Genomic DNA, 14,609 nt, shown 5'->3' with positions numbered 1-14,609 from the left:
TGGAAAGTTCTTCTGGGCTTTTTGTTTCTTTTTCTCACCTAAGACTCATTTTTCATTTTTATCAGTTCTGGAGGCTCTCAGAAATTAAGACTCCTTTCATAAGTTCAGGTGTTTCTTTAAAGCTTTTCTTTTAAGGATTTCCTCGCATTCTTCTGCAAAAGGCACTGAACACTGTAATGTAAAAAAACAAAACCCTCAAATGTTACATTTTAAGACTCTTTTATGTTAAAAAGGTGTTTGATAAATCATTCAATAGTGCAAATTTTCAGTGGTCATGGAAACAACCTGTTTTTGAAGGGGAAAGCAATCTTTTGGTAGGGGAGGCTAATTTTATGTACAGGGTGTTTTATATCATTCATCAGAAGTTTTTTTTTTTAAGCCAAGAGCTCTCAAGAATGTATTTTAATAAATCGGGTGGAAATCATGTTGTTGTTTTTTTAAAAAAAACCTTTAATTGCTTTATAAAATTCTGCTGCTGATTAATAGTTTCCTTTAAAAATGTGTATTCTATTTATTTGCAGGCCTTGCTTTCATTGCAACCCTGGCATCAAGTAATATATATATTTTGTCAATTGTAATAAAGACATTTCCTAATATATTTATCTATATTTTGTGTTGTTTTTTCTTCATTTTTATAACATGACTCACTTGGTCTTAAACTCTGGTGCATCGCAGCTGCTGGTGTACTTTCAAGTGCTTTGTGCAACTTCAGTACAAATAGCATTATGAGCTGGGTATACGTGTTCTCTTTTGACATTTATTCCACATGCTGAAGCATCAACCTAATTTTTACTTGCTCTCACTTGGTATATAGTTTGACTGCAGGATTGTGGCCACAAAAGATCCAGGCAACAGTGGGATTTTAATTCAGAACCTATCCAAGCATCCTCACATATTTAGAAAAATGTGGTGGTTCTGTTAAAAAATATATATAGAAAGAAATGTGATAAGCCACAATAGTTTAAGAAGCAGTGTCAGGTTATGTGTGTATTTGTCAGATCAATGGCCAAATGTTTTAAGAGATAAACACGTACACCAGTACATACGAAAGTTCATATTTTCTCTAGTTTGCTTGTCCTTGAATTTGTCACTGGAAAAACTCGCTGATTTTTTTTTAAAAAAACAAACCTAGATTTTGCCCTTTGAACGCTCGTCAGAAACTTTTTTCAGAACTGCAAAAACAAAACAACTTCTGGAATGAAAAATATATTTTGCTCTTATTTTATTAGTTCAGTACTCTCAACAGCTGCACAAAACTACATTGCTGTGCTTCTGTGGCATAGTTCATGGCATCTTTTTCACTCTTGAAAGCATGCAGAAAGAGATCCCCCCCCCCTTGATTTATCAACATTGCACGAACGGCATTACACAATTCAACCAGAAGTCATTCAAATCACACTTTTTCCAAATATTTATTCAGTTACTAAGAAAAAGTCAGGAATGTTTTTGGAAACACTTGCTTCAAATATAAACAGTGCGACACAGCTACAGGACTGTGGATAACTCAAACCAGCTAAGAAGCTTAAAAAGAGTTAGGAAGTAAAACCTGCAAATATAAGCAGAATAAAATAATGGATCTGAAGTTTTAAAATAGAAATAACACACAAACTCCTACCTGAGCTCTGGGGGGAAAGCTGTTATCACTGTCTGCCAGCCCATCCTCAAACAGTTGAAAGGGGAGTATTTTCTTTATGCGTTTCAGGTATATAGGAAAAACAGAGCACATCATCTTAGTTGGAGACATTTATTTTTACCGTTTGTTCCTCCAGCTTTCTTGTTCTTGATATTTTCCCCCTAAGAGATATGGCACACAATAAGCAGGGTTGCTCAAGATTTCAGTAGTGAAGCATACAGTCCTCCTTACTATATCAAGGATAAACTTTAGAGCTGGGGGGGGGGAGCAAGTTTGAACCCTTAAATAATATGCTGCTACTTTTTATTATTAATCTGCTTAAGGAGCGGAGCACTATGACAGAGCAAAAGGCGTATCTTACACTTTCTCAAAAGAACCAGAAGACTTTCCCTATGGTTTAGCAGCGACGACATGTGAGCTGCTGCTTGCCTCTCTCGTCGTGAGCATTTTCTTCCTCTTCTCCTTAACCTCGGGGAACTGCCTTTCCCACAGGTTTTTGGTGCATGTCCCGATGACGCAGCAAGCCAGGCGCTTGCCCGCGTTGCCGTTCTCCAAACTGGCCTTGTTGTTCCCTTTCCCGAGGTCGTCTTCTTGCTCGTGGATCACAACCGATCTCCCTATGACGCTGTACGGGCCAAACAGAGTGGCCACGAGATTGGCCTTATATTTCTTCACCTTGCCTTCCTTAGAGTAGAAGTTCCCAAAGTCCCCAGGGTGACGAGGGTGGTTTTCTTTGAAAGGGTTGTAGTGTCCGCCTGCCGAGTCGCAGCCGTCGCTGAGGTCTCCGTATTGGTGGACATGAATCGCTCTCCCGGTTAAGTTGGTGCCTGCCGGAAAGCCCTCCAAGTTGAAAATAGCTTCCAGTTTCCCATTTGGGTAGGCCTGCCTGAACAGGACGTGTCCTGTCACCTGTGGTTTGTCTGCACCTACTTTGGGGCTGGGTTTCACCCAGCAGGAGGCATAAGCAGTCCGGTTGGAGGCGATTATATCCTCGTACAGCTGCGGATAGAGCAAACTCAGCCACAGGTCGTTGACTTTTTTCTGCATGTCTTGGAGTGCATTTTCTTCATTAGGCTGGGCATCAGTTACACAAAGGGCCACGCCGGTGGCAAGAAACAGCAGCGAGAACATGGTGGAGTTACTCAGCACCTGCAAAGGGGTATGAAGAGATGCAAAGAAAAGTGGCATCAGTGGCTTTTATAAGAGCACCAACGCCAAAGGAATAATAATACTAATACTAATAATAATAATAATAAATAACAGCATTTTATAACATCATTGTGCTGAGGAGGGCAACCAAGACGATCAAGGGTCTGGAAACCAAGCCTTATGAGAAATGGTGGAGGGAAGTGGCCATGTTTAGCATGGTAAAGATAGGGACGCAGGTGGCGCTGTGGGTAAAACCACAGAGCCTAGGGCTTGCCGATCAGTAGGTCGGTGGTTCGAATCCCCGCGACGGGGTGAGCTCCCGTTGCTCAGTCCCTGCTCCTGCCAACCAAGCAGTTCGAAAGCACGTCAAAGTGCAAGTAGATAAATAGGTACTGCTCCAGCGGGAAGGGAAGCCCAGCCAGATGGGCGGGGTACAAATAAATTATTATTATTATTATTATTATTATTATTATTATTATTATTTAAGGTAAACAGCGTTTCCATGTGCTGCTCTGGTTCACCAGAAGCGGCTTAGTCATGGTGGCCACATGACCCGGAAGCTGTACGCTGGCTCCGTCGGCCAATACATCGAGATGAGCGCCACAACCCCAGTGTCGTTCGCAACTGGACCTAATGGTCAGGGGTCCCTTTACCTTTACCTTTTAGCATGGTAAAGAGGAGACATGATAGTCATCTTCAGATATCTAAAGGGCTGTCGCATGGAAGACGGAGCAAGCTTGTTTTCCCTTGCTCTGGAGGATAGGACTCAAACCAAGAATCTGAAGAAGTGTGCATGCACACAAAAGCTCATACCAATGTCAAACTTAGCTGGTCTCTAAGGTGCTATTGGAATGATTTTTATTATTATTATTTTGTTTCGACAATGGAATCAAACTACAAGAAAGGAGATCCCGACTAAGCATTAGGAGGAACTTTCTGGCAGTAAGAGCTGTTTGACAGTGGAACAGACTCCCACAAGAGTGGGAGTTTGGAGGTTTTTAAGCAGAGATTGGTTGGCCATCTGTCACGTAGGATCTAGTTGAGATTCCTGCATTGCAAAGGGTTGGGACTAGATGACCCTTGGAGTCCCTTCCAAATCTACGATTCTATGGTTCTGTGAAACTTTCACATATGAGATCTCAATCCTTAGAAGAAGTCTATCACTCAGGTGATGTTACTGCTCCTCCAATGGGGTGAAGGAGACCACTGTGTGCCGCGAGATGTTGCCTGGTGTGCCGTGGGAAAATACTTTCTTTGTGTTTATTTGATTTCTATTCAAGAGAATTACTTTATATATAGTCAATATAGGCACAGAGTTAAAAATTTTAACATTTTCTAATGGTGGTGTGCCTCGTGATTTTTTTCATGAAACAAGTGTGCCTTTGCCCAAAAAAGGTTGAAAAACACTGAAGTAGACCACCTTATTTAGGGACACCTAGACAAGAATATTAATGTCTGGGGTGAGATTTGAACTTGGAAGGCTTTCTGGTTCACAGCTCAGCATTTCAGAGCTGTCTTTGGGCGATCTCAACAATGTCATGCTTATGTTAAAGCAACAGGGGGGGTCTGGTTTTTAAACAGGGGTGAGGTATTTAAAAAACCCCAATTGTTTATCCAATTCAAATCCCCCAGCCCCACAGCAGAAAACATATTAGGTGGCTACGTTATTTCTGAGGTAATAACAAAAGTATTCGTTAGGCCCAATCTCCATTCTTCCCTCATCTTGCCTGATTGGCTCCTTCGCCACCTCTCTATAGCAACTTAGTTACAGGAACACGCATAGATTTGGTTGTAAAATTTATCACCACCTGATTGGTTCCTGCATTGCAGGGGGGGTTGGACTAGATGACCCTCGCGTCCCACTTCAACTCTACAATTCTATGATTCTGTGACATGGAACTAGCAATGCCCTTTATTTAAAAACAAAAAAACAAAGAACAACCCACACACAACCCCTCTTGAATATGGCTGGGAAAATCTCACAACGCTGGATCACCCCTTTTCCTCAGCATTCCCCAAAATGGCCAGAGTTTTCCCAAAAGTTGGGGAAAAAAGAAGTCAAGACTTTCCCAGTGGGATTTAAGACACGGCGAAGACGAGACAAACAGACTAAGTGCAGTGGAAGTAGTCTGAACATGTGTTTGCTGCCTTCAAAGCTACTTGCCTTTGAAGGCAGAGAATATATGTCCGTTACACTAATGCTGTGTGCATGTTATCGCCTTAAAATACAGCTAGAACCCTCTTTTTCTCGATTCAGATTGAAGCTGGTTTTGATGGGGAAACTCATAAAAACTTAGAAATGATAGAATAGAGTCTGAACTGAATGTAAACTGCTTCCGAAACCAGCGGTGTGGATGGGAGTATGTACACAGCCTAAGAATGCATGTCTGTTTTCATCCTCAGCTGGTTCTAAAAGTAATTGCAATCGTCCTACCTTCAGCGCAGGATTCCTTCTTCTGCAAAGATTTGTTTCCCCGAAACACTTTCCAGTTGGGTGCAGTCTCTTTGCGCAAAGGGTGACAAGCAAGCAAGTCTAGGTTCCAGGCAGCTGTTGAGTTACTGCCTCTGAGCTCTGCTTGTTTATGTAAAAGTTAGGTAATAGTAGCTCAGGGGAGTGGTTAGGAGAGAAAAAATGAGGAGAGGAGGGGGGAATGTCACCTAAAATCAATCTAGAGGCAAAGCCTGCAGATTATTCAAAGAAAAAGAAATGCTTTAAAATTAATATTTCATTGCTTCATGCACTAAAGGAAATAAGATTCCCGCATGAAGTGACAGGAAAAATATTTAAATAAGGCTTTGTTTAGTCAATTTGCTGATGAGTTCATACAGAATCTGTCAACTAGGCGGCAATATTTTTCCTGTTATCAAGCCTCCTTGGAATGGGCTTTTAAGACCCGTCTTAGCAATGAAACTTGATTTACCTATCCAAATTGCTGTAATTATATATATAAAAAAACCAGCCAAAGTAACTAGGTTTTGAAAGCTTTATGTGATGACTTCTATTGTTGCACAGGAGGCTTGTGTTACCGTTTGAAGAGACAATTTTGAACACTGGGGTGTTTGGTCTGGAAACTAAAAGTTCCCCTCTCCATTGGTGGTTCCTGGGAGAGTTGTTTTAAGGCCAAGACCGCTCAGAGCTGACAAGCAAGATTGCAGGAAATTTATGGAGATTTGATGTCCCAGCACAAAAAAGGGTAATAGATTCTGTACACTGACACTTCGTGGCGTGCAAAATTCTTGGGAAGTGAAGCACCTAGCAATGATTGGCTCAGCTGTCTGTCAGCCATAGATCTGCAGCCACTGCCTGAACTGCTCTCTCCCCTTTTTAGGGTAACTGCTTGCTATTGAGCGAGGTCAGACTCTGTTCCTGCCATTGACAGAGCTGCCTGGATGCTAGAGAGTTGAAACTAGGGAAGGAGTCAGGACCAGAAAGTAGCAGACCAAGGGACCAGGGAACTCTGGTGTGTCTGAGCTAGGAAAGAAGGATTAGGAGTCCTCCGGAAGGTTCAAGAGAAGGAGAGGGAGAGAACAGAAGACAGAAGCATGCAGGGAGAGAAGAAGAAGAAGAGTTTGGATTTGATACTCCGCTTTTCACTACCTGAAGGAGTCTCAAAGCGGCTAACATTCTCCTTTCCCTTCCTCCCCGACAACAAACACTCTGTGAGGTGAGTGGGGGCTGAGAGACTTCAAAGAAGTGTCACTGGCCCAAGGTCACCCAGCAGCTGCATGTGGAGGAGCGGAGACACGAACCCGGTTCCCCAGATAACAAGTCTACCACTCTTAACCACTACACCACACTGGAAGACGGAATAGATGTAGGAAAGCAGGTGTCAGAAGTAAGGAATACATACTAAAATAACCATTCATTTATACATAAGAGAGCCATCCGTAAATGATAGCAGGTGAATTTTTAAGGCCACTGCTCCACCTATTATTTTTGTTCACTGACGTTCTGCTCCACCGTAAAGAACTGCTTAACTCTCCTTGCTACCGTTCCTCTGTGTTATTTTTTCCTTCCAGTGCTCACTACCTGTGTGAGAGCTTCCCTCTCTCAAAGCAGCAAATCCCTTTTTCTAGAGTGCATCTCCCTCCTTAAATAATGTTTTCTCTACCACGTGCATTCAGCATCTATTTTAATTTGAGGTTTCGCATAAACTCCCCTCCGCATGCATATAGTCTTTCAAGTATTTGGTGGCTGCTTTTCTCTTGCAGCGGATTGCCTTGTTTCGTGCTTGGGTTCCAGTAGATATCCAGTAGATATTCGGAACATGTAGCCTCTCTCTCTCCGCCGCCTCTGTGGCTCCTTTTAAAATGCAAAAACTAAACATGTTAACCGCAAGTACACAATTAATCTGGCATCTAGTCTGGCTGCATTGCAATGTGCTGTTTATGGTGGCAAAGTGGGGAATTGTGTAAGCGGTCCATCAATCTTTGCAGATGCTTGCATGTAAAACATACGCGAGTCCAAATCTGTTGTTGTTGTTTAGTCGTTTAGTCGTGTCCGACTCTTCATGACCCCATGGACCAGAGCACGCCAGTCACTCCTGTCTTCCACTGCTTCCCACATTTTGGTCAGATTCATGTTGGTAGCTTCGAGAACACTGTCCAACCATCTCGTCCTCTGTCGTCCCCTTCTCCTTGTGCCCTCAATCCTTCCCAACATCAGGGTCTTTTCCAGGGAGTCTTCTCTTCTCATGAGGTGGCCAAAGTTTTGGAGCCTCAGCTTCAGGATCTGTGCTTCCAGTGAGCACTCAGGGCTGATTTCTTTGAGGATGGATAGGTTTGACCTTCTTGCAGTCCATGGGACTCTCAAGAGTCTCCTCCAGCACCATAATTCAAAAGCATCAATTCTTCGGTGATTAGCCTTCTTTGTGGTCCAGTGCATATCTAGGGTTAGATAAAGGTAAAGGGACCCCTGACCATTAAGTCCAGTTGCGGACAACTCTGGGGTTGCGGCGCTCATCTCGCTTTACTGGCTGAGGGAGCTGGCGTTTGTCCGCAGACAGCTTCCGGGTCATGTGGCCAGCATGACTAAGCGAACCAGAGCAGCACATGGAAACACCCTTCACCTTCCCACCGGAGCGGTACCTATTTATCTACTTGCACTTGACGTGCTTTCAGAAAGTGAAAATCTGGACACAAACATTTGCCCAGCTTTTTGGGGCAAAGTTGTTGAGCTTTGGTGTTTTTGAGCTATTCCTAAGGAAATTCACCCTGATCCACACTGCCGACATGGGCTGCCAATATGTCTGGATTTTCCCAGACATTTTAGCGATTTCCTCCTGGATGCTGTTGCCGATGACCGAATCCTGGCTATGCCCGGGAAATTCCGGGCATATGGCAATCCTATCAGAATGTGAACAGGGAATGTACTGTAGAAAAAAAAGGCATCTGTGGGGTTTTTTAGGGTCTTCACTTAGCATTTATGTAGGTGCTTAAAATGCTTGCGCAATAGTCCTCTCAACAATACCTTGTAAGACAGGTGAAGCAGACAGAGAGACAGAAACCTGTTTGGAATGAGAGACTGTCTAGCTCACAGTTCACATTCTTTTCAAATGGAAAAAGTCTGAGCAGTCCCGTTCAAAACATTCCTGAGACTAAGGGCCACAATTTGACAGACAACTCGAACGAGGCCACCTTTGAACGGCCTTTTAGCCTGGGGGTTTCATATGATTTATTAGTATTTTTTATATATTTGTGTACCTGACTGGTCTTTCCCCAGTATTTTTATCTGTTTTATCTGTATTTTTAGTCGCAATGGCCTGTTGGCTACGTGAATAAAGTTTGATTTGATTTGATTTGAACATTCCTGAAATTCCTCTGCCTGGTAAGGTAAATATAGGAATGGGAAAACTTCATGAACTACGAACCCCAAACTTTGAGACCCCCTCCAAACCTTTTGTAGGGTTTTCAACTATGCAACACTACAAAAGGTTTGGGGGGCACCCCAGATTTTGATAGATCGTGGTGGCTCTAATATTTCCCTAGTCCACAGCCAAGTGCAAGCGAAGTTAAGTGCAAGTTCAGATTGACTTTGACTTCTGTATCAGGGAACAAACTGTCACAGCCCCAAAATTATATTAGGAAAACTTTAGTTTTGTCATAATAAAGGTAAAGGGACCCCTGACTGTTAGGTCCAGAAGGTTGGCGGTTTGAATCCCCGCAACAGGGTGAGCTCCCGTTGCTTGGTCCCTGCTCCTGCCAAGCTAGCAGTTCAAAAGCATGTCAAAGTGCAAGTAGATAAATAGGTACCACTCCGGCGGGAAAGTAAACAGCGTTTCCGTGCGCTGCTCTGGTTTGCCAGAAGCGGCTTAGTCATGCTGGGCACACGACCCGGAAGCTGTCTGCAGATAAACGCCGGCTCCCTCAGCCATTAAAGCAAGATGAGCACGCAATCCCAGAGTCATCCACGACTGGACCTAATGGTCAGGGGTCCCTTTACCTTTACCTTAAATGCCTCACTGCCTCTAGATACCTGTAGCTTGATAACTGGAGCTGCTTGCTTACTCAAAGTTACTGGAAGTTGTGTCGCAGTTCACCTACCTAGGTAGGAACTGATGCAATTACTTTGGCATGCAAATTGGGTAGGAGAAAGACGGGGGAGTCCCTGCAGCTGTAGGCACTGTGGGAAGGTGCATGGCATGTGGTGTTGCCTTTTGGGCACCGATTCCATGGACATATTCCATCTCTATGATGTGCATCTGTTTTGAGATGGAGAAACCAGAAGCATGAACACTACTCTAAATGTGGCCAAGGCAGAGAGTTGTATAAGGGTGTTAAAGGAAATTCCAGGCATCGTAATCCGTAGCAAGCACTTTGACTTATTCATAGCTGCTGCACATGTTGTTTTTCATCTACCAACAAGCCCAAGAACTCTTTTCTAGTTAGTCACTAATGTTTCAGACCCTACTGAAAATTAAGGGTTGGTTTTGTTGTTGCTTTTTAAAGTATTGGAGGGGTGCAATTTGAATCACCAAATAAATTTGGGATTTTTTTTTCAAATGAATTTGAGCTGTTCTGGACATTACACAACTGCACCCAAAAGGTCAACCACAGCTGCTTGACCACCACATATTTAGGATACACATACCCAAGGTTTTTTCCCCCCAACAGGAACTCAATTCCGGAACCTCCCAGTTGGGCACCATTGCCATTCTAAGAGAACAAGGGTGAGTTCATGGTGAGTTCATGGTGAGTCCCGGCACTTCTTTTTCTAGAAAAATAGCACTGCATAACAATAGCAAACATGTTTTATCACTGCCTGCTAAAAACATTATTGTTTAGATAAGCCTACTCAGATGCTTAGAAAGTTGAGATAATTTTAATCTGTTTTCGCATTTTAACTTTTGTCTGTTTTAAACTAGGGTTGTGTTTTCTCTCTCTCTCTTGATTTTACTGTTTTATCCTTTGTTTGCCTTTCCCATCCCCCACCGGTCTTCAGATACATGAAGTGTTAGCCTCAGCTGAATGAAATACATATAAGCATACGGAATGAGAGAAAAAAATTATTGCAAACAGTACGTCTCCAAAACTCTGGAATGCAAGGGCAACAATCTGTGACGTTCTGTCGATGATTAACTCAATGTTATCTCACATCCATCACATTCCTAACCCTTTTGCTTCCCTTTGAAGTTTATATCCCTTCAATTCAACCTTTACCCATTAGAGAAATACGGGACTGCCCTTTCTCACAAAGTAATTTTGGTGATACCTGCCGTCCCAATCGGTTGCTGTTAACGGTTTTCTCTCTCAACCCTTTCATCTCTGCTCAGCTATGTGTGTGATGTTTTATCGCATAAAATTATGGAGTAGTAGTCAAGATTGCATAGCTCAGCGTAAAGGGGGCATCCGTCAGCGCAGGTGTTATAGAGACGTAAATCTTTCATGAATTACCTAATCGCATGGAAAGGGAACCCCTCACTGCCCGCTCTCGCCCAGTGGCAGTCGTGCCCACCAACAGATCCACATTAACAGACGACTGCCCTGAGATGCCTCACCCGGCATCTTCCCAGCTTTCCTCACTCTCTGCTTTGGTCTAGGTGAAAGCCAGGGCAGCCATCACCATTGGTTTGCCCCCGGTGTAGCACAGTGCCTGGCTGTTTCTTGCCAGAGAGAGAGAACAATAGGTGCACTATTTACACTCGAACTGCAGGATCTAAATGCTCAAGTGGAAAAAAAAAAAATAAACAAGGAAATCCTTGTTCCAATCCTCAAATCTGCCACATGCCGCAAATGCTTCCATAGTGCAAGTCCCAACAGGAATATAGGAAGCTGCCATATCTGAATCAGGACTGAGTCTAGCTCAGTATTTGTCAACGCTGAGTGGATCTCCTAGGTTCCCAGCACCAGTCTCTCCTGGCCCTGCATGGAGATGCCAGAGGTTGGATCTGGGCCCTGTTGCATGAACTACTTCCAAAAGTGGTGAAAAGTTCCGGGTGGCAGTTCTTACCTCGTTTGATGTCCTTTAGAAGGATGGATTAGTAGAGGCTTATGGCATTGGGAAAGGGTAATATTTGGGTTTATTTACAAATCTACAAGGGACGCGGGTGGCGCTGTGGGTTAAACCCCAGAGCCTAGGGCTTGCTGATCAGAAGGTCTTTCCCCCTTTTCTTCCTAATGTAACACTAATGTCTCGACAAATGAAACTGATCTGTAGAAAATGTAACTTGAAAAAAGAGGCATTGCACATACTTCTGTAAACCAAGAAATCTTTAATAAAAATACATTTAAAAAGAAAGAAGTGGTGATCTGTAATTGTATAGGGACTATGTATATTGTCATCCGATTCTGTTTGGTAACACTCTATTGTGCATAATTTTGTATAACTTTTTTTTATAAAAATATATTATTATTGCTATTTTTTAAAAGAAAAAAAGTAGGAAATGGTGGTTGTGATCTTGGTGTATAGCCACCCACAGTCCCATTTCCAGGACTGCCTACATCTGTTTTCATCTGTTTTCAAATGGACATACTGCAGGGTAATGCAGAATAAATCTGCAATGAGCTTTCCCCCACCCCATAGAATGAAACCAGTTTCTTAAGAAGTGTTTTTTTCAGGGGCAAAAATAAAATAAATGCAGTAAATCTAGATTGCATGCAGACCACATAGAAAAAAAAAACCTGTCCATTGATTCCAGACTAAAAGGTGTGGTTTTTTTGTATGTAGCTGCAGACAAATGTGTACATTAATTCCTGAAGAAACTTTCAACGGTAGTTCTGCTATCAGAACAATATTCACTAGATATATCTTGAAGGCAATTATGCAGTAAGAAAGGGGCATTGTTCCCAGTGTGGAAGAAAACAAATTTTCATAGCAAAGTGGCTTCCCACCTTTTAAAACACTATTCACTCTAATGTGTTGATGTTGCAAGCATAATTTAAACCCTGGGAGACTAATGAAGTTTAGCAGTATGCGTTAATTATTTTTTGTTGTCTTGGTTAACCGCAAGGTCCTAAATCCTATTTACAGCCTGGAACTTCAGAGGGTACAGACCTCTCATGCAACTTTAACATCTTTCGGCTTCACGTGGTTTTCCCAAAGCCTTGGAACATTTATTTAAATCCCACGCCCCTGTGGCGTCCACTTTTTTAAAGATCCAGTGTGCAAACATTATAAACTGAAGAAATTGCACGTAGCTGATTTTTTTAAAAAAAAACTTTTAAATAACGTAACCAACCTTTGGAAAGGCACTGACGGATACATTAGGTTTTATGGGCAGTTCAGTAATTGCATCTGTGTCACACTGTCTCAGTTGGCGCAAGAGCTGAAAACTTGCTGCGTGCCCCCTTCCTCTCTTTCGCTGAAATGAGATCTGCAGGAGTTCAGGGCCGCATGGTTATAGCACCCAGCCTTTTGAATTCCCTGCTCTGGGCAGCATGCCTGGCTAGCTCACGGCTGACCATTACGAGAATGGCAGGACTCTGAATTTAAGAAAGCTTATCCACGCAGCTGGTTTTTATTTTTACATGTCATGTAGCTGCTGCAGTGACTTCAACCACGTGAGATGGCTTGCTTTTTCTTTCTTTCTCTTTTTAAGATTATCCTGTTGTTTTAGATTGTGTCTGGCTATAGATACAGTGGTGCCTTGGTACTCAAACAACTTGGAACCCAAACACTGCAAACCCGGAAGGAAGTGTTCCAGTTTGTGAACTTTTTTCGGAAGCCAAACACGCTCTATTTTGAGTGTTACGCTTCCAGTCTGAGTGCCACACTTCCATTTTGAGTGTTACACTGAGGTTTGTTTGTTTTTGCTATTTATTTTGTGTTTTTGTTTTTGTGGCTCTTTTTTGTTGTTTTTGTGACTGTGTGGAACCCAGTTCAGCTACTCATTGATTGATTAAATAAAAAATTCCTTCCAGTAGCACCTTAGAGACCAACTAAGTTTGTTCTTGGTATGAGCTTTCATGTGCATGCACACTTCTTCAGATACCACACGAAAGCTCATACCAAGAACAAACTTAGTTGGTCTCTAAGGTGCTACTGGAAAGAATTTTTTATTTTATTTTGTTTTGACTATGGCAGACCAACACGGCTACCCACTTGTCATTGATTGATTGTGTGACTGCAGTACATTGTTTATTGCTTTCATTTTATGGTCTCGTTAGATAGTAAAATTCATGTTAAGTTGCTGTTTTGGGGGTTGTTTTTAAAAGTGTGGAATGGATTAATCCAGTTTGTATTACTTTTCTATGGGAAAGCATGCCTTGGTTTCGGAACGCTTTGGTTTTGGAACGGACTTCCGGAACAGATTAAGTTTGAGAACCAAGGACCACTGTAAATGGCTTTGCAATTGTACATTGTGTTAAGTGTCTGGGAGGAGGGCAATTCATTTTTTAAAACAAACAAACAAACAAATATATAAGTAATCTAAACTTCATGGGTTTTGAAATGACATTGAACAGTATCCCTCCTGTTACCTAGAGAAACGTTCTGCACAAAGAGACTTACTACAGTGCAAGAAATTATTCCGTCATGTTCTTGAGATAATATCCAATACTGTATCTAGTATGGCCATGGGGTGTCAGTGGAGGGGTGATACCTCTGGTGGGGATCACATTGTGCTCCTTCTGGGGGAGTTTGTCCACTTTTGGTCCCCACCCTGCACTCAGCTCTTACCTATGGCTCTGAGAAGCTGTCAGCATGTGACAGTGGCCACAACATAGGAAAAGCTTCGACTGGCTAAACCATGTGAGGGTGGCTGGTGGGTCTCAAACCTTTGGTGAGTTAGGAACTTCCCCGGCATGTGAAGACAGGCTCTGGTGGATTGAGCGGATGACACCAATAGTGGGTCCAACAGTCAAGACGGCAGTTTCTGCACATGCTGCAGAGGAAAATGAGGAGCAGATGGGGCTCATCAACCTGGGTAAGGTCGCTCATCTAGGAGAAGGAAAGTTCTGATCCTCAACTTCCAATGACTTGCAGCTATACTCATTCATGAGAATGGTTTTGGGGTTAAACTCCAAGGAACAATCCATACCTGCTGGCTTGTGGGACATCTTCAGAAGAAGAAAAGGCTAAGGAGTAAACCATACGCAAATCCTGAGTAGAGTCCCTAAGATGGTTGGATAGCGTTTTGCACGCATCTTTCTGGCAACTCCTGCAGCCAAGCGTATTGCTCTGCTTTCCTTTGGACCACATCAGCGAGGCTGAGAGGGAGGTCTTGATGTCAGGGCAGCCCAGGACCTCGAGAGCAAGTGTGGTGTAGTGGTTAAGAGCAGTGGACTCGTAATCTGGTGAACCAGGTTCGCGTCTCCGCTCCTCCACATGCAGCTGCTGGGTGACCTTGGGCTAGTCACACTTCTTTGAAGTCTCTCAGCTCCACTCACC

At 42.9% G+C, this 14,609-nt stretch overlaps 1 protein-coding gene across 1 annotated transcript; it reads right to left on the bottom strand.

The window, feature by feature from the left end:
- Positions 1-1,205: 1,205 nt before the first annotated feature.
- SOD3 (superoxide dismutase 3) lies at positions 1,206-5,376 on the bottom strand. The gene is made up of 2 exons (XM_033160667.1): positions 5,217-5,376; positions 1,206-2,792 (listed from the first exon to the last, which is right to left on the bottom strand). The coding sequence occupies exon 2, from the start codon at positions 2,762-2,764 to the stop codon at positions 2,024-2,026; it is 741 nt and encodes a 246-aa protein (XP_033016558.1). The 5' UTR covers positions 2,765-2,792; positions 5,217-5,376; the 3' UTR covers positions 1,206-2,023.
- Between the last annotated feature and the right edge of the window lie 9,233 nt (positions 5,377-14,609).

Source organism: Lacerta agilis, chromosome 9, assembly GCF_009819535.1.
Source record: "Lacerta agilis isolate rLacAgi1 chromosome 9, rLacAgi1.pri, whole genome shotgun sequence".
In the NCBI taxonomy this organism is placed as follows: Eukaryota; Metazoa; Chordata; class Lepidosauria; order Squamata; family Lacertidae; genus Lacerta; species Lacerta agilis.
Note: the sequence above shows the minus strand (reverse complement) of the source record. Positions and strands in the feature narration are given on the sequence as shown.

Excerpts from the sequence above, each read along its gene's own strand:
- SOD3 (XM_033160667.1), bottom strand. The coding sequence starts at position 2,764 with ATGTTCTCGCTGCTGTTTCTTGCCACCGGCGTGGCCCTTTGTGTAACT.